This window comes from Thalia democratica, chromosome 7 (assembly GCF_965202585.1).
Source record: "Thalia democratica chromosome 7, ktThaDemo2.hap1.1, whole genome shotgun sequence".
NCBI lineage: Eukaryota > Metazoa > Chordata > Thaliacea > Salpida > Salpidae > Thalia > Thalia democratica.
Window position 1 is genome coordinate 8,184,013 of NC_139171.1, and position 19,725 is coordinate 8,203,737.

General features: G+C 25.2%; 1 protein-coding gene across 1 annotated transcript; it reads left to right on the plus strand.

The window, feature by feature from the left end:
- Nucleotides 1-3,132: 3,132 nt before the first annotated feature.
- Nucleotides 3,133-18,632, plus strand: LOC145840585 (aldehyde dehydrogenase, mitochondrial-like). Its single transcript, XM_082947889.1, has 13 exons — nt 3,133-3,217; nt 3,862-3,966; nt 5,189-5,329; nt 8,590-8,669; nt 9,080-9,129; nt 11,373-11,563; nt 11,988-12,101; nt 12,317-12,466; nt 14,128-14,265; nt 14,681-14,845; nt 15,185-15,342; nt 15,991-16,105; nt 18,518-18,632. Exons 1-13 carry the CDS (start codon nt 3,170-3,172, stop codon nt 18,548-18,550), a joined length of 1,488 nt encoding a protein of 495 aa, XP_082804015.1. The 5' UTR covers nt 3,133-3,169; the 3' UTR covers nt 18,551-18,632.
- The last annotated feature ends 1,093 nt before the right edge of the window (nt 18,633-19,725 follow it).

A 19,725-nucleotide genomic window follows, 5' to 3' on the forward strand; every position in this document is an offset into this window, starting at 1 on the left:
TACACGTTGTACTAGTATTGCTACAATATTTGCAATGTTGTCATTTGCAAAATGTCATTTGTAAATTCAATTACTCTAGTATGCTTGTTATTTTTTGTCTTTTAAAAAATATTATAATTTTTAATACATACCTAGTGATTTTTAAACTAAAAAAACTAAACAGTCTTAAAAAAGTAGCCGATTTTATAAAATTTTGTTTACTGCTTTTTCATATGACTATAGTTGTAGAAATTCTTTGTTACAGTTAGAATGTACGAACAGTTTTAGTAAAGTTTGATTTATACATTTTAAAAACTTTAAAGTAAGTTTACAAAAAATAGCTCAAAGTATTGCAACGGTGCAAATGCTTTATGTTTTTATTGCTATTTAGACGAAACAATATTTTTATTGTAAAAGATCAACTAATCACGTGAAAAGGTTGAATTCTGTAAACAAATGTTTGTTGTAATAAGTGAAACTTTGCCTGTTTTCGGCCGTTACAAGTGCTTGTTACGTTGTAACTTGGTGTTGAACGTTTAATCTTTTTAATTGAGCAATTGGAAAGAAATCAAATCAAGTAGGCTGTCGTTTTAGCTACTGTATGGTCAATAAAAAGTTTTAAATTAAACAAAAAATATTGTTTTATTTCCTGTTTTAAACTAAAAGAAAATAACTCTGTGTTGCTTGAGAATAAATTTTAAGTAATTTTTTTAAAATAGAACAAACGAAAAGAAAGTTATTATGTACAAAAAGCTCAAAGCTAATTGAAAAATAATTTTATACATAAAAACAGATAAGTTATGAAGCTTTTAAACGTAAAAAAAAAGTTTAATACGTTTTTAAAAAGTCAAGGTTAAATATAATCCATCAAAGCCGAAAACAAAAATGACACACCGTTTTATTTTTCACTTAAAAAACCAAAACACTTTTTATTTTTGTGGCTTAGAACTGTTTATACGTAAACAGTTTAATTGTTTGAACAAAATTTTGCCTTAAGCATGTAATTGATGAATGTAGATTTTGATTTTTGGCGTTATAATCGTTTAATCTTTTGTATTGAGCTATTCAATTTAAGTATTTCAATTTAAGTGAGCAGTTGATGATTTGTTGGTGGTTGTTTTAATATAAAAACTTTTCTTTTTATGACTTTTGTAAGTTGAGTTTTTATGTTTAGTTTGTTCACGAGTGTACATTTTTTTATGTTGAACAGATCGCTTTGACTTCGTAAATTCTTACAAATAAGAAAGTTTAATATTTCATTAATGAGCAATCAAGTAAAAGGCAGTATAATGAACAGTTGTAATATAATATGTTTAATTGAATAATATATGATGTTTGAAAAATAAACAGAGTTTGTTATTATACATTTATGCCAGAATACTTTTCACATTAGTGTCATGTAGAATTTTTTATATTTAATTAGTAAAACTTCTCAATTAATACCATTATTTAATCGGATTAAAGATAGTTTTATTGATGTTTAAATGTTAATTCACTAAATTTATGTTGAAAAGTAAATTAAGACATAAATTTGTTTATGTAAAAAGTTAACTTTAAATTTATTAAGTCTTTATTTTGCTTGGATATTATACTTAAAAATGTTGATAGATTTTGAAAGTTAGCTTATTAACAGTATTTTTCTATAATGCTTGAGGTAGATTTTAAAAAACAATATTTAAGTTTCGTGGGTGTACAGAAAGCTTTTGTTATAAATTTTTAAAGTAAACAAAAACTAGTTTATTTACTTTAAATTTAAATTAATTCCTTTATTGTTAGTTTAATATTTTTATTTTATTTACAGGTATAATCAGCTTCAGCTTTTTTATCTTTTTTTAAACTATTAATCATGATTTAGTTCTAAATCTGTCAACACCATGATTTTGAGTTTAAAATACTTTACATATTTATACATGCTTAAAAGTTTAAAGCAACAATTAATTTAAAATAAAATAATCACAAATTGTTTTGGGTTTGTGTTTTATATCTTAGCTGTATCTAAAATTAACCTATTATTCTGTATTGTTTGTATAACTAATTAAAAGTATGTACAAGTTATATTAACCAAGGCTTTAAAGTATAAATGTGTAATGATCTAGTAGACAATTAATTAAAGAAAAAATTCTATGAAGTCAACAAGCTTTAACTAAATTGAGTGAACTTAAATTTTTACAACTACAAAATTTTTATGCTTTAAACTAACTCCCTCACCAAATTCTTATCTTTTAAAACAAATGTCATATGTTTTTGTTCACACACGAAACTGGGTTGTAAATTAGCACAAATATTTGTTTTGATAAGCTTCAGCGCAGTTGTGCAAACAGTTTACATGCTACTAGTTGCTATAATAACATTTTCAATCAGCCATGTTGGTAGGTGTTAGTAGTTTTTAATTCAACTCAATTAGATGGTACAAACTTTTATTTTTTAATTGCAGCTGATTCATATGATAGTATTCTAAAAAATCCATGTTAGTCGGTGCCATTAGTTTAAGTTTTTATTTAGAGAACATGATATTAACTTCATAATAATTTTCTAGACTGTACTTTTACTTTGTTTTAACTTGAAGTTAATTGGTAAAGTAGAATTTAAAGTTAGCTATGTAACGTAGTTTAGTTTTTTGTTTATTTATTTTTTAGGATTAAGAAGCTTTATATTAATATTTAAAAACTTAAATATATATTTTTTGTTTTTAAATTGCTACTAGTTGGTATAATAACATTTTTAATCAGCTTTTTTGGTAGATGTTAAAAGTTGAGTTTTTAATTTTATTTACTTAAATTGCACTTAGGTTTGTCTAAAATCTTGCGTTACTCATATGACATTATTTTAAATCAGCTTTGTAAAGTAGCTAGAACTTGATTTTACGAAGCTCTATATTAAAAATTAACTTGTTTAAATCGCACTTTTTTGTTCTATATTTTAGTTGATTGGTATGGTATAACGTCATTTTTAACCACGTGATATAGTCAGATTTATGTTTTGTTTCACTACATTGTAAATTATCTTTATTTGTACATGTAACGTTTCGCATATTAGCTAGATATATCCTTTTAGTAATTAGCTTTTAACTGCATAATGTTACTGTTTGCTTACTTCAAAATGTGCCTATGAAAAAAAATGTTTTTATCCAAACTTTAAACGTTTTGACTTTTTAGTTGTAGTTTAATATTTAATTGCAAATAATAACAAAATGGGAATCCCGGAACCAATTAAAAATCCTGAAATCAAGTGCACTCAAGTTAGTTTTGTAAATTATATTAAACTATTAATTTTTTATCAGTATTTGATATAAAAGGTACAACTAAAATTGTAGAGTTTCGTTTTTTCGATAAACCGTTTAAAATATATAAAAATAAATTTTACTTAAGTTTAAACATTGTATAAGAATTTTTTAAACTGTTTTCACCAATGAAAATACATGTTCTAAAGTTTTTAAAAATCAAAAGTCTTACTAAAATTAAAAAAAATATTTTAGTTGTTACACTTAAATTGTACAACCTAAATTTCTATCTATAGTTTTTGATCTAAATAAAAACTAACAGTAAACAAAAATTAAATAGAAGTTGTTTTTAAATATTTATTGCTATCGAGTCAAATACTTTGAATATTAAAAATGTTTTATTGTTGACTAAAGTAACTAATATTTTAGTCATGATACTAAAGTTTCTGAAGCGCTTAAGCTTAGACTAATACGTACATTTTGTATAAAAAATTATTTTTAACTGGGAAACCAAATAGCTCTTAATTAAAATAACTGTTAATAATCTTTCAAATTATCTTGAACCTTATATGTGTGTTATTGTTCAATAAATTATAAATAACCGCTCGCCTTTTAGCCTAACATAATTTTCTGTATAAATTGAATAAAATAAAAATATTCAGATATTCATAAACAATGAATGGAGGAATTCAGTTTCGGGAAAGACTTTCACCACATTGAACCCATGTACTGAAGAAGTTATATGTCAAGTTCAAGAAGGTGATAAGGTAGTAATTAGTAATTAAATAAAAAAATATTTAAATATGTGTTTAAAATTAAAAGATAGTAAAAATTAAACAAAAATTTATTTGATTTGCTTTAAAATTTCGCAACATTAAATCAATGCTCTAAAAAAGTTATAGAACGTAGAAGAATAAAAGAACTTGTTTTATATTTTAAGTAGTTAACAAAAGTATAAAAGTTTTTTTAAAGTTTAAAATGTATTTTTATTAGGAAAAACGTTTACAAAAAATTTATTCTTTAAACATGTAACAAAGTATATTTTATTTTAACTATATTTTTGACACAGTAACCGCATAGAAGGTGAGAAATATTTCTTATGTCAAAAGTATTTAATTAATTAAAAAATTTTGACACCTTTGCGGTTCTTAAGCTTGATTTATTAGCATTTTTATAAACGTACTCGTAAAATAAAAAAACAAAATTATAAAAAGTAGCTAATTTTTAACTAAATACATCAAAATTTTCGTTTGACTAGAATGACTAATATCAAAAAATGTTCGACCTTGTTCGAACTTGAGTAAATAAATAAAAAAAAGTATTTAAGTAAACTAAGTAAAAGTAAACTTAAACTTATTAATGTTTATTAACTTACTAAAATCATTTATAACTGCATACTTTCTACTTGATAATTTATCTTTATTGAGTGCAAAACCAGAGTATCGACATTTTTTGTACTACAAAAGGTTATTATACACATTCAGACGTTAAAGCTGCAGTTAAAGCAGCAAGACAAGCGTTCAATCTATAACACAAAACAAAAATAATATATCTTTAACTAAAAATTATTTTATTTTAAACTTCTAAAGGCCGATGTTAAACTTGCAGTTAGTTCAGCGAAAGGGGTGATAAACTAAAATTACAAACAATCAATAGATAACATAAAAAAACATTAAGTTACTTATTTTAAATTTCTTAAGGCTAATGTTGAACTAGCAGTTAAAGCAGCAAGGCAAGTGTTAAAACTTTAATAACAAATACAAAAAAAATAAAAAGAGTGATATAATATCTTTCCTCTTTCAGGCCGATGTGGGACTGACAGTGAAGGCGGCAAGACAAGATTTAGAGCTATAATACAATAAACAATTTATTTTAAAATTCTTAAGGACGATGTTGAGCTTGCTAACAAAGCAGCTAGACAAGCGTTATAACTTTTAGTAACAAACAATAATAAATAAAGAGAAATATTATTATAACATATTCTTTCAGGCCGATGTGGAACTGGCAGTGAAGGCCGCAAGACAAGCGTTCAAACTCGACTCTCCGTGGAGGAGGATGGATGCCACGGAGAGGGGAAGATTGTTGTACAAGTTGGCTGATCTTATGGAGAGAGATAGAACTTACCTAGCTGTTAGTACTTTTTGATTTTAATTATTATAAGATTACGTTAATTCATTTTTATAGTACTACGTTTGTGAAATTGTTTATGCTATTAGTTGTAATGTCAATGTTAGCATTATGCTTATATTTTTATTTATACTTATTTGTAAATACTATGTTTATATTTTTTCATTTATTATTATGTTTATTTATCATTATTAATGATAATTTATTTAGTATTGTGTTTATATTGTTATTTAATCTTCCTACGTTAACGTAATGTTTATGTTATTGTATATAAGATTGTTGTTTATTTTATGATGGTTCTTATTTATAAGGTTGTTGTAAAAACTTATGGAGAGAGATAGGACTTATCTCGCTGTTAGTATTATATTTATAATACTATTAATACTTCTATTCGTTTCTTAATACTACAATCATGTTTGTAGTAGTTTTATTTCGCTGTAAGCTGATAAAAGTTTTGGTGTAATTAATTACTATTAAAGTTAGCTGATTTTTGTTGTTTTAATTCCAATTATGTTTTTTAGTGTTTGTTCTATATTTTAATATAAATTTGACCGAGACAGGCTAGCCTTGCTGATAGTTGATATCATTTCTAACATAATTTCATTGATACTATTTAAAGTAAGGTTGTTGTTTTATATTTTATGTAAAAGTTCACCGTTATACTCATCTTTGTAAAAATTAATCTAGCTATAAGTTAAACGTTTGTCGTTGAAACTATTTGTTTTTATTTGTTTTGTTGCACTTTGTTAATATAAAAACTTGCTGTCTAACGATAAGCAGAAGAACTTGCTTTGAAAAAAAATTTCAAAATTTATTTGTTTATTTATTATCTAAATATAAAAAAAGCTATACAATTCAACATATTCGTTTTAAAATAGTTTAAATTCTACTTATAACTCAGTAAATCTAACCGGCTACTTTTTGTTTCAGCATTTTAAAGAAATTAACACAAATGATGTTAAACTGCAATTAGTCTGTTAATATAAGTTAAACATAGTACTTATAGTTTATGTATTACATTCAACGAAACTTATTTAGTTAAATAAAAGATGAACATTTTAGCATGGTATTTTAAACTTACAAAAATATTTTCAATAAAAAAAATTGAACTTACAGTTTTTTTATTAGTTTTAAATTTATGAACTTTTAAACTTGTATTTTAAGTTATGTTTTCTAACTAAACACATTTAATATTACATTTTTTGTTAGTACTTTCTTCTAACTTTACTTTGTATAAATTAAGCAGCCTAAAATGTTTAATCGTATTTTACAGAATTAATCTTCAATTTAAATTTAACAAAATTGTAATCAGTTACTTTTTGATTAATGAACTTGTTCTTTTTTATCAATAAAATTTGATTTAAACATCTACAGCATACTAAAACTAAAGCTTTGAAAATAATTCTTATCGATTGCTCAGGTAAAACGTTGATTTTTGAACCTTTTCTTTATATACTAGTGAGAAAAACCTATTTTTCACTTGTTAACTACACTCTGAAAGTACTTTATCAGTACATTCTTAAGTTAGAAAAAATAATAATAGTTACTCTCTTATCTGATGGTTTAAATATGAATTTAAACTAAAAAATAAAGCCATATGAACAATTGTACATTTGAAGTAATGTTTTCTGTGTCATAAGTAGGTTAACTTTATCTGCTTATTTTGTAAATAGTTAAAGTATGTTATAACATTATTTAGTAATTATTTCTTGCAGTTTACTTGTTGCCAATTTTTTTTATTTGTGTAAGTTGAAAGATTAGAAAATCAACTGTAAATCAAAAAATGAAAAATTTAAACCTTAGTATGACTGAAAATAAAACATACTTATAAAAAAAAAGAAATTCTACTTTTTTTGAAAAAAAAATTCAATAGTAAAAAGTTGTAGTTTAAACATAGGTTACATTTGAACTTGACTGTCCATAGTTTTACCCAAATCCAAATACATTTATTAAATTAGACAACTAACCTACTTATTTTCAGATTATTTTAAACGTTTTTGAAATAAATGAATTCAAAACTTTTTGCCAACTCTAATTGAAACATACTTAAAAGAAACAGTAAAGTTTTAATTTTTAGAGCAGCCCTGGATAACGGTAAACCTTATACTAATTCTTGCTTTACTTAAACTAGTAACATTTAATTTTAGTGTTTTGAAATCTTTGATAATTGAAAACCTTATATTGATCCTGATTAAAACATAATTAAACAAACAATTAAACACTTATTTATAGAGTTTGGAAACCCTAGATAACGGAAAATCATACACTGATTCTTATAGTCTTATAAAAATTAATAACTAAAGTAAATACTTATTTATAGAGTTTGGAAACCCTGGATAACGGAAAACCATACACTGATTCTTTTATTTTAATATAAATTAATAACTAAATTAAATACTTGTTATTAGAGTTTGGAAACCCTGAATAACGGAAAACCATACACCGATTCTTATAGTTTTATAAAAATTAATAACTAAAGTAAATACTTATTTGTAGAGTTTGGAAACCCTGGATAACGGAAAACCATACACTGATTCTTATAGTTTTATAAAAATTAATAACTAAAGTAAATACTTATTTATAGAGTTTGGAAACCCTGGATAACGGAAAATCATACACTGATTCTTTTAATTTTATCAAAAACAACAACTAAATACTTATTTTTAGAGTTTGGAAACCCTGGATAACGGAAAACCATACACTGATTCTTATAGTTTTATAAAAAATAATAACTAAATACTTGTTTTTAGAGTTTGGAAACCCTGGATAACGGAAAACCATACACTGATTCTTTTATTTTAATATAAATTAATAACTAAATTAAATACTTGTTATTAGAGTTTGGAAACCCTGGATAACGGAAAACCATACACCGATTCTTATAGTTTTATAAAAATTAATAACTAAAGTAAATACTTATTTGTAGAGTTTGGAAACCCTGGATAACGGAAAACCATACACTGATTCTTATAGTTTTATAAAAATTAATAACTAAAGTAAATACTTATTTATAGAGTTTGGAAACCCTGGATAACGGAAAATCATACACTGATTCTTTTAATTTTATCAAAAACAACAACTAAATACTTATTTTTAGAGTTTGGAAACCCTGGATAACGGAAAACCATACACTGATTCTTATAGTTTTATAAAAAATAATAACTAAATACTTGTTTTTAGAGTTTGGAAACCCTGGATAACGGAAAACCATACACTGATTCTTATAGTTTTATAAAAAATAATAACTAAATACTTGTTTTTAGAGTTTGGAAACCCTGGATAACGGAAAACCATACACCGATTCTTATGCCGCTGATCTCCATTTGTCTATTGAATGTTACAGGTAGTGTTTATTAAAAAAAAGTAGTAATTTTACCACTTTTGTACATTTATTTTTTAGAAACAAAAATTTTAATAATTTTATTAAATTTATTGTTATAACTAGCTATGTAAAAACATTATAAGTTTTAAAAGTTTATAAACTTAATGATCTATAAAAGGAGTATTTCTAATATATAATACGATGCTTAACTATTACAGTTACATTCGTATATTTAATGAGTGAAGTTTACAACTTTTCTAATAAAAATAGTTATACTTTTCTACATAACATTGCAGAAAATACTTTTGGACATAGTTTTTGTTTATCATCAGTTTAATTTTTGGAAAAGATCTAACTGTAAACTAAATTTAATGAAGTTTGACTAACTTATATTAATTTAAAATTTTTTACACGATTTATTATGTAAATAGATACTACGCTGGATGGGCTGATAAGATTCACGGAAAAGTCATCCCAGTAAGTTAGTGATTTTTTTCATACTTGTTTATATTTTTAAAGATTTTTTAATATTACTACCTCTTTTAGACTATAAACAAAAACTAAATTTATTTTAAAACTGTTTAAAAGGAGTACTTTCAGAGCGTAATTTATTTCTTAGTTAAGTTAATTAAACTTTAACAATGTAAATACATACTTACCTTACTTATGTCTCTATTTTTTATAAAGTTTCAAATGTGTAAATTAAATTATTATTTTTCTGCGTATGCTTTTGAAAATTGATTAAAGTCTGTTAATAAACAACTAAAACTTTAATTTTACCTAGAAACTTTCCTTAAATGACTAAAACTAATTCTACTAGCAAAGGCTAAATAATTTGAATAAATGTGAGCACGTTTTATTAGTTTTGTAAACAATACTTTGCACCGAAAATAACACGTTTGCATGTTTGTTTTTATTTTATAAGTTACCTTACTGTTTACATGCAACTACTAGTTTGCAATGTGATCGATGTAGAAAACATTTTAATTCAAAACAAACTTTTGTTGGTCGGCTTGTAGAATTTTAGTTAGAGCCAATAACTGTTCACATTTGCTGGTGGCTTATATTATTTTTGACATATGCAAACAAAGTTAGACGGCTAGCTTAAAACTTCCTAAATTATTAAAATAATACTTATTTATTTAATTCATATTTATTTAAATAAACTCTTTACATTCCAGTAAGTTGAGCACTATTTTTCAGTTAAGACAAAAAACTAAATAAATAACTTTTGTGGAAAATTGATTTTAGTTGATTACTTTCAGTTTCAAAACGACTTTACAAATAGTTTGAGCTAAAAATTACATATTTCTTCTACTACTCTTGTAACAAGCATTTTTATTAGTTTATCGTAGTACACTAACTTGTGCTTCAAATACCAATAAAATAGTTATTTTTGATAAAAATAGGCTCTCCACTCCACCAATTTTTCATTAGTTTTAACCTAAAGAAAAAGTAGTTTTAATATAATTATGCAAAAAATAAGTTTATGTTTTCAATTTAGATTGACAGTTTATGTTTGTGACGGAGATTAATTTACACTACCTAAAACTAAAAGTTTTGAACGAATTTTGAATAAAAAGCACATTATCACGAAATTTCAATATCTGTAAAGTTTTTTTAACTATTTACCTAAGAAATAATAATACTAAAAATTGTAAAGTTAATCATTTCTAAATATGTAAATACTATTTCTAAAATATGTATATCAATGAATTTATTCTTTCAAGAATTTATTTTACAAACTCTACGGTCAGTTGAGATCTCTTTATTTGTTTTATTAAAACTAAAACACATAATATATGTAAACCAATTAAAAAGAGCAGCACCAAAAATCTAAACGATATTGTTCACTAAACATGAGTTTTAACTTTAATCGTATAAAGATGATTGACAGTTTTTAAACTTTGACTAAATTATTAGATAAATAATCTTTTAATTTTCTACAAGAATTAAATCACTACTTTGATTTAAACCAGTATTTTTCAACATTGTTTGAAGAGTATAAAACAGTTTGTATAGGAAGTGTGAAAACTTTTAAATACAATAATAAAATTTAATTATTAATAAATATAAAATTTACTAATTACAGTAACAACCGTCAGAAAAGTTGTATAAGAATTAAGAATTTTTAACGAACTATAAAATCTAAAAGCCTTTTTTGCAGTATTCTTGTAAACTTGGATATTAGTATTTAAGAGTAAAATATTTTTTTTTTTTCAATAATAGTTTGATTTACGATATAATTTTTAAGTCATTAACTAACCTTACAAAACAAAAACTTTGCACTAAAAGTTTTTATAACAATAGATCAAAGAAAACTTTTTATATTATAAGGTAGTTACAGTACAAACGTTTTTTATTATATGAGCTTGTTAGTTGTTATTTGAAATAATAAATTTTTTTATTTTTTATTTCCGAAAAGTCTTCATAAAACTAAACTATTTATATTTGACTATCAAGATATTAAACAACTTATTTTTTTTGCTTGTACTTTTTTTTGATGCAAAAGCTTTACTTATATATTATACTAACTTATAGTTTAAAACATAAATTTCACTTGAATTCAAAGACGTTTGTAATACTAGCATAGAAAGCATCAAAATTAAATATTAAACTGATTAAAAAATATTTAATATTTTACAAACAGCGGTCGTAAAACTATCTTTTAAAGTATTTTTAAATGTTTAAACAAATATAATTGATAAGTTTTTTTTTCTCCAGCTGGCGACTACTTCGCCTACACCCGTCACGAGCCGGTTGGGGTGTGCGGACAGATAATCCCCTGGAACTTTCCCCTGCTCATGCAAGCGTGGAAACTGGGGCCCGCCCTAGCAACCGGGTGCACCGTCGTCATGAAACCCGCCGAACAGACCCCGCTGACCGCACTGTATGTTGGACAACTCATCAAAGAGGTTTGTTTCATCAGAATATATTTAACATTGTAAACAAATGTTATAAGTTTAATCGAATCTTTTTTGATCTGGCTTAAAAAAAAACACTTAAAGTTTACAAATTTACTAAACTAAAACTCCGATAAACTCCTTACTCTAATTAATGTACGTGGGACAACTAATCAAAGAGGTTTGGGAACGTTGTTATTTAGGTATTTAATATTTTACTGCATAGTGTATTGTATTTTAGACAGCTCACTAAAAACATTGTTTAAATATTGCTAGTTTCAAGCCGTGCTAAGCAGTTTAAAATAAGAAAGGTTAATGATAGTTATGATGTAGTTTTTAGCTTTTTTAATTAACTTACTTATATTTTTAGAATTTTAAAATAAAAGGTTGTTTTATAAATATTGCTATTTTTTTAGTTTTATTAACCAATCAACAGGCCGGGTTCCCAGCCGGGGTTGTCAACTTGGTTCCAGGGTTCGGACCAACAGCTGGAGCTGCCATAAGTGAACATTTGGACGTTGATAAGGTGGCGTTCACCGGGTCGACCGAAGTTAGTTTCAATTAAAAACCATATGAGACTAATTGATATTTATAAAATTAAACTTCTATTGAACTTAAGTTAAACTTGGTGTAGATGAGGTCGCAGTCACTGGGTTGACTGATGTAAGTTTGTATAATAAAACGTAAATATGATTTTATAAAGTGCTAAAAGTAGTTCTATGTGGAGTTGATAAAAAGTATTTATAGTGAGTATCAAATTATCAGGTCGGACACATTGTGATGAAAGCGGCCGCATCTTCCAATTTGAAAAGGGTCACTTTGGAGCTCGGAGGGAAATCCCCTAATATAGTATTTGAAGACGCCGATCTCGATCTGGCTGTCGAAAAAAGCCATTTTGGTCTTTTCTTTAACCAGGTACGCGATAATGTAGTTGTAATATTTTTTTTTGAATTTTCACGTAAAACTTTTTTTCAAACTAAGTTAATTTTATTTATCAGTTAAACTTCTTAAAACGAAGTGAATTTTTAGTTAATACTAGTTTTTTTTTGTTTTCCTATCTAAAATTTTATTTACAAAATACTATATCATAACACTTAAACAACTAACATCGAACAATCATGCTTATTAAGTACTAAAACTTGAAGTATAAAGCAGTGGCGTAGCCTTGTAATGGTCAGGGGATGCAAAAACTTTTTTCTCAAAAAGTCTCCTAAACTAAAACTTTTGTAATTAGCTATAACATTTTTATTTATAAATTAAAAAATATAAAAATATAAAAAGATTTTTTTTACAAGTAACATGATTAAAATAAATTCATTAAGTAAAAGAAATTCGAAGTAATTGTTTTAAAAGATACTTATATACTACAAAATTTTACAATTAAAAAAAAGCATAAACTTTATTAGAATTACTTATACTTGCGCAAATGTAAACTTACTAAATAAAAATTGTTTTTACTACTTACAGTAAACTTTATATCTGTAAAAATGAATATATTCAGTAAAACGAAAGTATCTGTTTTATTTACGAAAAAAATATTAATTTCTTTAATATACAATGACATTATACAGTGATAAGAACACCTCATTGCACATTATTTAAATGAAGTTACACAGAAGTTAAATAGACCAACTTTATAACTGTTATTACAGCTTATTACAATTTTGTAAAATTGTTCAAAGTATACTTTTTAAATGTAATTCATCTGATTGTATTCGTTTAAAATAAAAACTACAAACAAAGTTTATTTTTCTCATAGGCCAACACGCTTTTTCTTGTATGTTTACAAAATAAAGTTCAGAAAACTAATAGTAGACTGTCTTAACATTTATTGTAGCAAAAAAAAAAGCTTGTAAAATTGTTAAATTTTTCTTTAAGCGTGACGTATTTTTGTAAACTTTTTGTAGAAAAATCTGCCATAAGGTTATACTACAGCGGTGCACTAGTTAGTTGCGTGCTTTTTGAGTCTACACTTTCGTTTGCGCACCGAATTAGAATATTTGGTAATTTTCTTAGTTTGTCACTATTTGGTATTCAAATTTTCGTTTAACTTTTTGAATACTAGATAAACATAGTTAAAAAAAGACAAATTAAGCAGAAAAAGTAAACAATAAAGGATAAAAACACTACATTCTTTTTTTTTACTTCTTTTCTTTTTTTGTTAGGCACACATGCGCCAGTGTCCCTCCCCACGCTGTGCCCCTGGTGTTAGGTATCATTTTTTTAAAATGTAAGTTTTTTATTTTTGTTAAACTTTCTGCTAATATACTTTTAAAACGGTGAAATATTCTAAACTAGGAATTTGATACAACATCACCAGTAAATTACACAACACTTTTACGTATCTTACCTCAAAATAAAACGTACCAAAACTCTGCTTAGATTTCTGCTTAGACAGTTTAAACATACAAGCTAAAAGTATTTTATCATTTTTAAAGTTATAAAGTTTAGAGTAATGACGTAGCTTTTACACTTAAGTATATACGTTTCCTATGGTGAACACTGTTCGTATCTCATCTTTCAGCGATTTTTAAAGCTTTTTGTGATATTTTAACTACCTTAATTAAATTTTCCAGGGTCAATGCTGCTGCGCCGGGTCCCGGATCTTCGTCCAGGAGTCCATATACGACGAGTTTGTGAAGAGGAGCGTTGAGAGAGCTCAGAAGAGGAAGGTTGGAAGCCCGTGGGAAATGGGCGTCGAACAAGGACCACAGGTTTGATATTTGGGATAAAGGTGCTGATAAAGCGAAAAGTATTCTTGTTAGAGTTGGTAGTTTTAACAGAGCCCTCAGGTAGTTTTTGAAATACTTCTAATACTGTATGTTTTAAGTTTTACTTTGCAATGCTGTATCTTACACAAGTAAGATAGTTGGAATACTATAAAGTATTACCTTCATTAGTTTTCTAAAACAAAATACGTCATATACAGAAACCGATATTTCTACTAGGTCGACAAAGTTGTAAAAAAATTATATTATTAAAAATTTTAACGACAAAAACTCAAATTGGTTACAATGATCGTCTAAGGTCGACAGCGAACGATTCGACAAAAAAATTCTCATCCGGTCATTCAAACATTATAGTAAATAAACATCATAGCAACATAGTTATATATGCTCTATACTTAAGGTTGACAAGGAGCAATTCGACAAGATTTGTTCGCTCATCAAATCGGGGGTGGACGACGGGGCCAAGATGATGTGCGGGGGCGGTCGCCATGGTGACGAAGGGTTCTTCATACAACCGACGGTGTTCGCCGACGTACAAGACCACATGCGGATCGCACAGGAAGAAGTAGGAAAATTTAGTTTAATTTTAAATAAATTCTATTATAAAAGTGTTTTTTTGAAAAAGTAAAAGTAAAAGTTATAAATATTTTGTTAAACTTTTTTTATTAATAGTTATGGTTTTTTTTTTTTTTGGACTCTAGCATAACATTGAAATGCAATCTTTGAAAATACAATAAATATTAAAAAAACAATATTTATTATAACTGCAAAAAAAACTGTAAAACATTTTCTCACGAATTAAGCTTTTGGTCATTTTTTGTTTAAAATACTTACAAATATTGTCGGAAACAATAATGAACTATTTTTGTTCGGCTAATTGTTAGCTAAAATTTTCCGTACGCAGATTTTCGGACCGGTGCAGCAGATACTGAAGTTCAAGACAGTCGACGAAGTGGTGGAGAGAGCCAACAACTCGACATACGGGCTTGCAGCATCCATATTCACCACCGATTTGGACAAGGCTCACGTGGTTGCCCAGTCGTTGAGGGCAGGAACAATATGGTCAGTTTTGATTGTGGCTATTGTATGAGGAGGAACAATATGGTCAGTTTTGGTGTGGCTATTGTATGAGGAGGAACAATATGGTCAGTTTTGATTGTGGCTATTGTATGAGGAGGAACAATATGGTCAGTTTTGATTGTGGCTATTGTATGAGGAGGAACAATATGGTCAGTTTTGATTGTGGGTAATGTATGAGGAGGAACAATACGGTCAGTTTCGTTTCTGGGTTTGTATGAAGAGTTTTTTGAGTTTTTGATATTAGGGACAACATGGTTGGTTTCATAATAGGGTTTTTTACATTAGAAGGAACAATTTGGTTGGTGTCATGTTCAAGTTTTTATGTTAGAAGGAAAAATGGTTGATTTCATAACTGAGGTTTGACATTAGGGACATTACAATTAGTTTCATATTTCGGTTTTGTATAAGGAGGGAGAATAAGTTAGTTTTAAATTAGTCTCCATAGTATTTTACAAGGAAAGAGAAAACAAACAAATAAAATCTATTGTTATAAATGTTTTGTTATTATATTTTTTATTTTTTTCTATTTTTAATTCAAAAATATATATAAGTGACATGTGGTCATAAAAACTAGAAACATTTGAATAGACACTGCTTACTTTATAAATATTATATTTTACTTTCAAACAGGATTAACGATTACGACAAGTTCAGCGCAATGACGCCGTTTGGCGGATATAAAATGAGCGGGCAAGGCAGAGAGTTGGGTGAATACGGACTTGAAAACTACACTGAAGTTAAATGTGTTAGTTTATTTAATTTATTATAATTACTACTATTTTTTTTAATAATACGGACTTGAAAACTACACCGAAGTTAAATGTGTTAGTTTATTTAATTTATTATAATTACTAATATTTTTTTAATAATATGGACTTGAAAACTACACCGAAGTTAAATGTGTTAGTTTATTTAAATTATTATAATTACTACTATTTTTTTAATAATATGGACTTGAAAACTACACCGAAGTTAAATGTGTTAGTATATTTAATTTATTTTAATTACTACTACTTTTTTAATAATATGGAATTGAAAACTACACCGAAGTTAAATGTGTTAGTATATTTAATTTATTATAATTACTACTATTTTTTTTAATAATACGGACTTGAAAACTACACCGAAGTTAAATGTGCTAGTATATTTAATTTATTATAATTACTACTATTTTTTTAATAATATGGACTTGAAAACTACACCGAAGTTAAATGTGTTAGTATATTTAATTTATTTTAATTACTACTATTTTTTTAATAATATGGACTTGAAAACTACACCGAAGTTAAATGTGTTAGTATTTTTAATTTACACTGAAGTTAAATGTGTTAGTATATTTAATTTATTATAATTACTACTATTTTTTAATATATGGACTTGAAAACTACACCGAAGTTAAATGTGTTAGTTTATTTAATTTATTATAATTACTACTATTTTTTAATAATATGGACTTGAAAACTACACCGAAGTTAAATGTGTTAGTATATTTAATTTATTATAATTACTACTATTTTCTTAATAATATGGACTTGAAAACTACACCGAAGTTAAATGTGTTAGTATATTTAATTTATTATAATTACTTCTACTTTTTTTAATAATATGGACTTGAAAACTACATTGAAGTTAAATGTGTGAGTATATTTAATTTACATTGAAGTTAAATGTGTAAGTACATTTGTTTTATTATAATTACTACTATTTTCTTAATAATACGGACTTGAAAACTACACCGAAGTTAAATGTGTTAGTATATTTAACTATTACTGAAGTTAAATGTGTTAGTATATTTAATTTATTATAATTACTACTATTTTTTTAATAATACGGACTTAAAAACTACACCGAAGTTAAATGTGTTAGTATATTTATTTTATACTGAAGTTAAATGTGTTAGTATATTTAATTTATTATAATTACTATTATTTTTTTAATAATATGGACTTGAAAACTACATTGAAGTTAAATGTGTTAGTATATTTATTTTACACTAAAGTTAAATGTGAGTATATTTAGTTTATACTAAAGTTAAATGTGAGTATATTTATTTTATGCTGAAGTTAAATGTTTAAGTACATTTAATTTATACTGAAGTTAAATGTGTGCGTATATTAAATTTATTATAATTACTACTATTTTCTTAATAATACGGACTTGAAAACTACATTGAAGTTAAATGTGTAAGTATATTTAATTTATACTGAAGTTAAATGTGTTAACTTATTTTATTTTAATTACTACTATTTTTTTAATAATATGGACTTGAAAACTACACTGAAGTTAAATGTGTTAGTATATTTAATTTATTATAATTACTACTATTTTCTTAATAATATGGACTTGAAAACTACACCGAAGTTAAATGTGTTAGTATATTTAATTTATTATAATTACTACTACTTTTTTAATAATATGGTCTTGAAAACTACACTGAAGTTAAATGTGTTAGTATATTTTATTTATTATAATTACTTCTACTTTTTAATAATATGGACTTGAAAACTACACTGAAGTTAAATGTGTAAGTATATTTAATCTATTATAATTACTACTATTTTTTTAATAATACGGACTTGAAAACTACACCGAAGTTAAATGTGTTAGTTTATGTAGTTTGTACTGAAATTAAATGTGTAAGTATATTTAATTTATTATAATTACTACTATTTTTTTAATAATACGGACTTGAAAACTACACCGAAGTTAAATGTGTTTGTATATTTAATCTATTATAATTACTACTATTTTTTTAATAATATGGACTTGAAAACTACATTGAAGTTAAATGTGTAAGTATATTTAATTTATACTGAAGTTAAATGTGTTAGCATAATTATTTTATACTGAAGTTAAATGTGTAAGTACATTTAATTTATACTGAAGTTAAATGTGTAAATATTTTTAATTCATTGTTATTTAATTATTCTTATAGAAAATTACACTGATGTTAGTTGTTTGAGTATGTTTAATTTATTAATATTTATTTTTATTTGTATAAAATGAGCAAGCTTTAAAGCTACACTGAAGGTAAAAGTGAAGTTAATTTTAATATTTTAATCTGATTTTTTGTAAAACTTGAACTAAGTTATAATAAAGTTATTTTAAAGTAAAACAGTAATAAAATACAATTTCTGATCATTTATTTAATTTACAGGTTACAACCAAGATTTCAAAGAAAAACTCCTAAAAAAATGTCAAAAAAATTAAATGTAAAATGCCTTGGTTGTATATTCGTAATTAAATTCTTTAAATAAATATTTTTTCGGAAACTTTGTTTTTTTGTAATTCAAATTATGTTTTTGAAATGTTAAACAAAGATTTAGGTTTTTACAAAGTGTTTAAAGTATGTTTAATAATAATTTTTTACTACTAAAATTTTTTAGCATATTTATTTAAACAATTATTATATACTGTAAAAATTATATAAAGTAATACAGAAGAAATTTTCAGATATGTAAGCAAACGAGTCTTTTAAGTCTTTTAAAACAGTTTGAATACAAATATGCTTAACGAAATAAGCAACATATTTGCAAGTTATGAAAAATAGAAATACATTTTAAATATTTTTATCTAACTAATGCTATAAGAAAAAAAAAGACTGAGCTTAGTTTAAGCTTTTCAAAAATGTTTATGCGAACTTTTAATTTGTATAGTACACCTAAAAAAATACATTTGTTTTTACTTCTAGAAATTTTGTTTTTGATCAAAATGATTATAACCTTGATCTTTTGCTCATTGTTCTATGAAAGGCAACACTTTATAATAGCATAGTAAATAATAAGAGTAAAGAACCTATAAAATTTATACATACATGTAGATGTATCAGCAAATTTTGTTTAATATTGAATGCACGTTCTTACTTATAAAAGAACTGAGCCTGCTCCCAATTGCTGAACATTTTCGTTTAAGTTTTGTTAATCAAAATTACTATAAGTTTACTAAGTTGATTTTCATAAAATGTTAACATTGTACAGCAATTAGTAAATTTCTAATGTTAGTGCAAATATCTCTTCACACGTGTACGTATATATTCTACTTTGTTAAAAAATGTTTTACAATAGCTTTTATTAATACCTAATATAATTTAGTTAACAAACACTAGTCAAAAACATATTTTTTGATAAAATTTAACTGATCTTGTTAATATTAATTAATTTTTATAAGTGATCTAGTTTTAACAAGTTAGAAAATTTAGGAATAACTACTTCTTAGTTAACTTACATTTATAACATTTACTAAAGTTATATTTGCACATAAACTATTTTAAAAAAAGTAACCACTTAGTAAAATAGTAAATAAGATTTTACTATCTAAGCTAAACTTATGGTGTTTTTGTTTTATAACTATACATATACAAAAAGC

Coding starts and splice junctions, on each gene's coding strand:
- LOC145840585 (XM_082947889.1), top strand. CDS start 3,170: ATGGGAATCCCGGAACCAATTAAAAATCCTGAAATCAAGTGCACTCAA. Junction 3,218..3,861: donor CTGAAATCAAGTGCACTCAA/GTTAGTTTTGTA, acceptor AAAAATATTCAG/ATATTCATAAACAATGAATG. Junction 15,343..15,990: donor TTGAGGGCAGGAACAATATG/GTCAGTTTTGAT, acceptor ACTTTCAAACAG/GATTAACGATTACGACAAGT.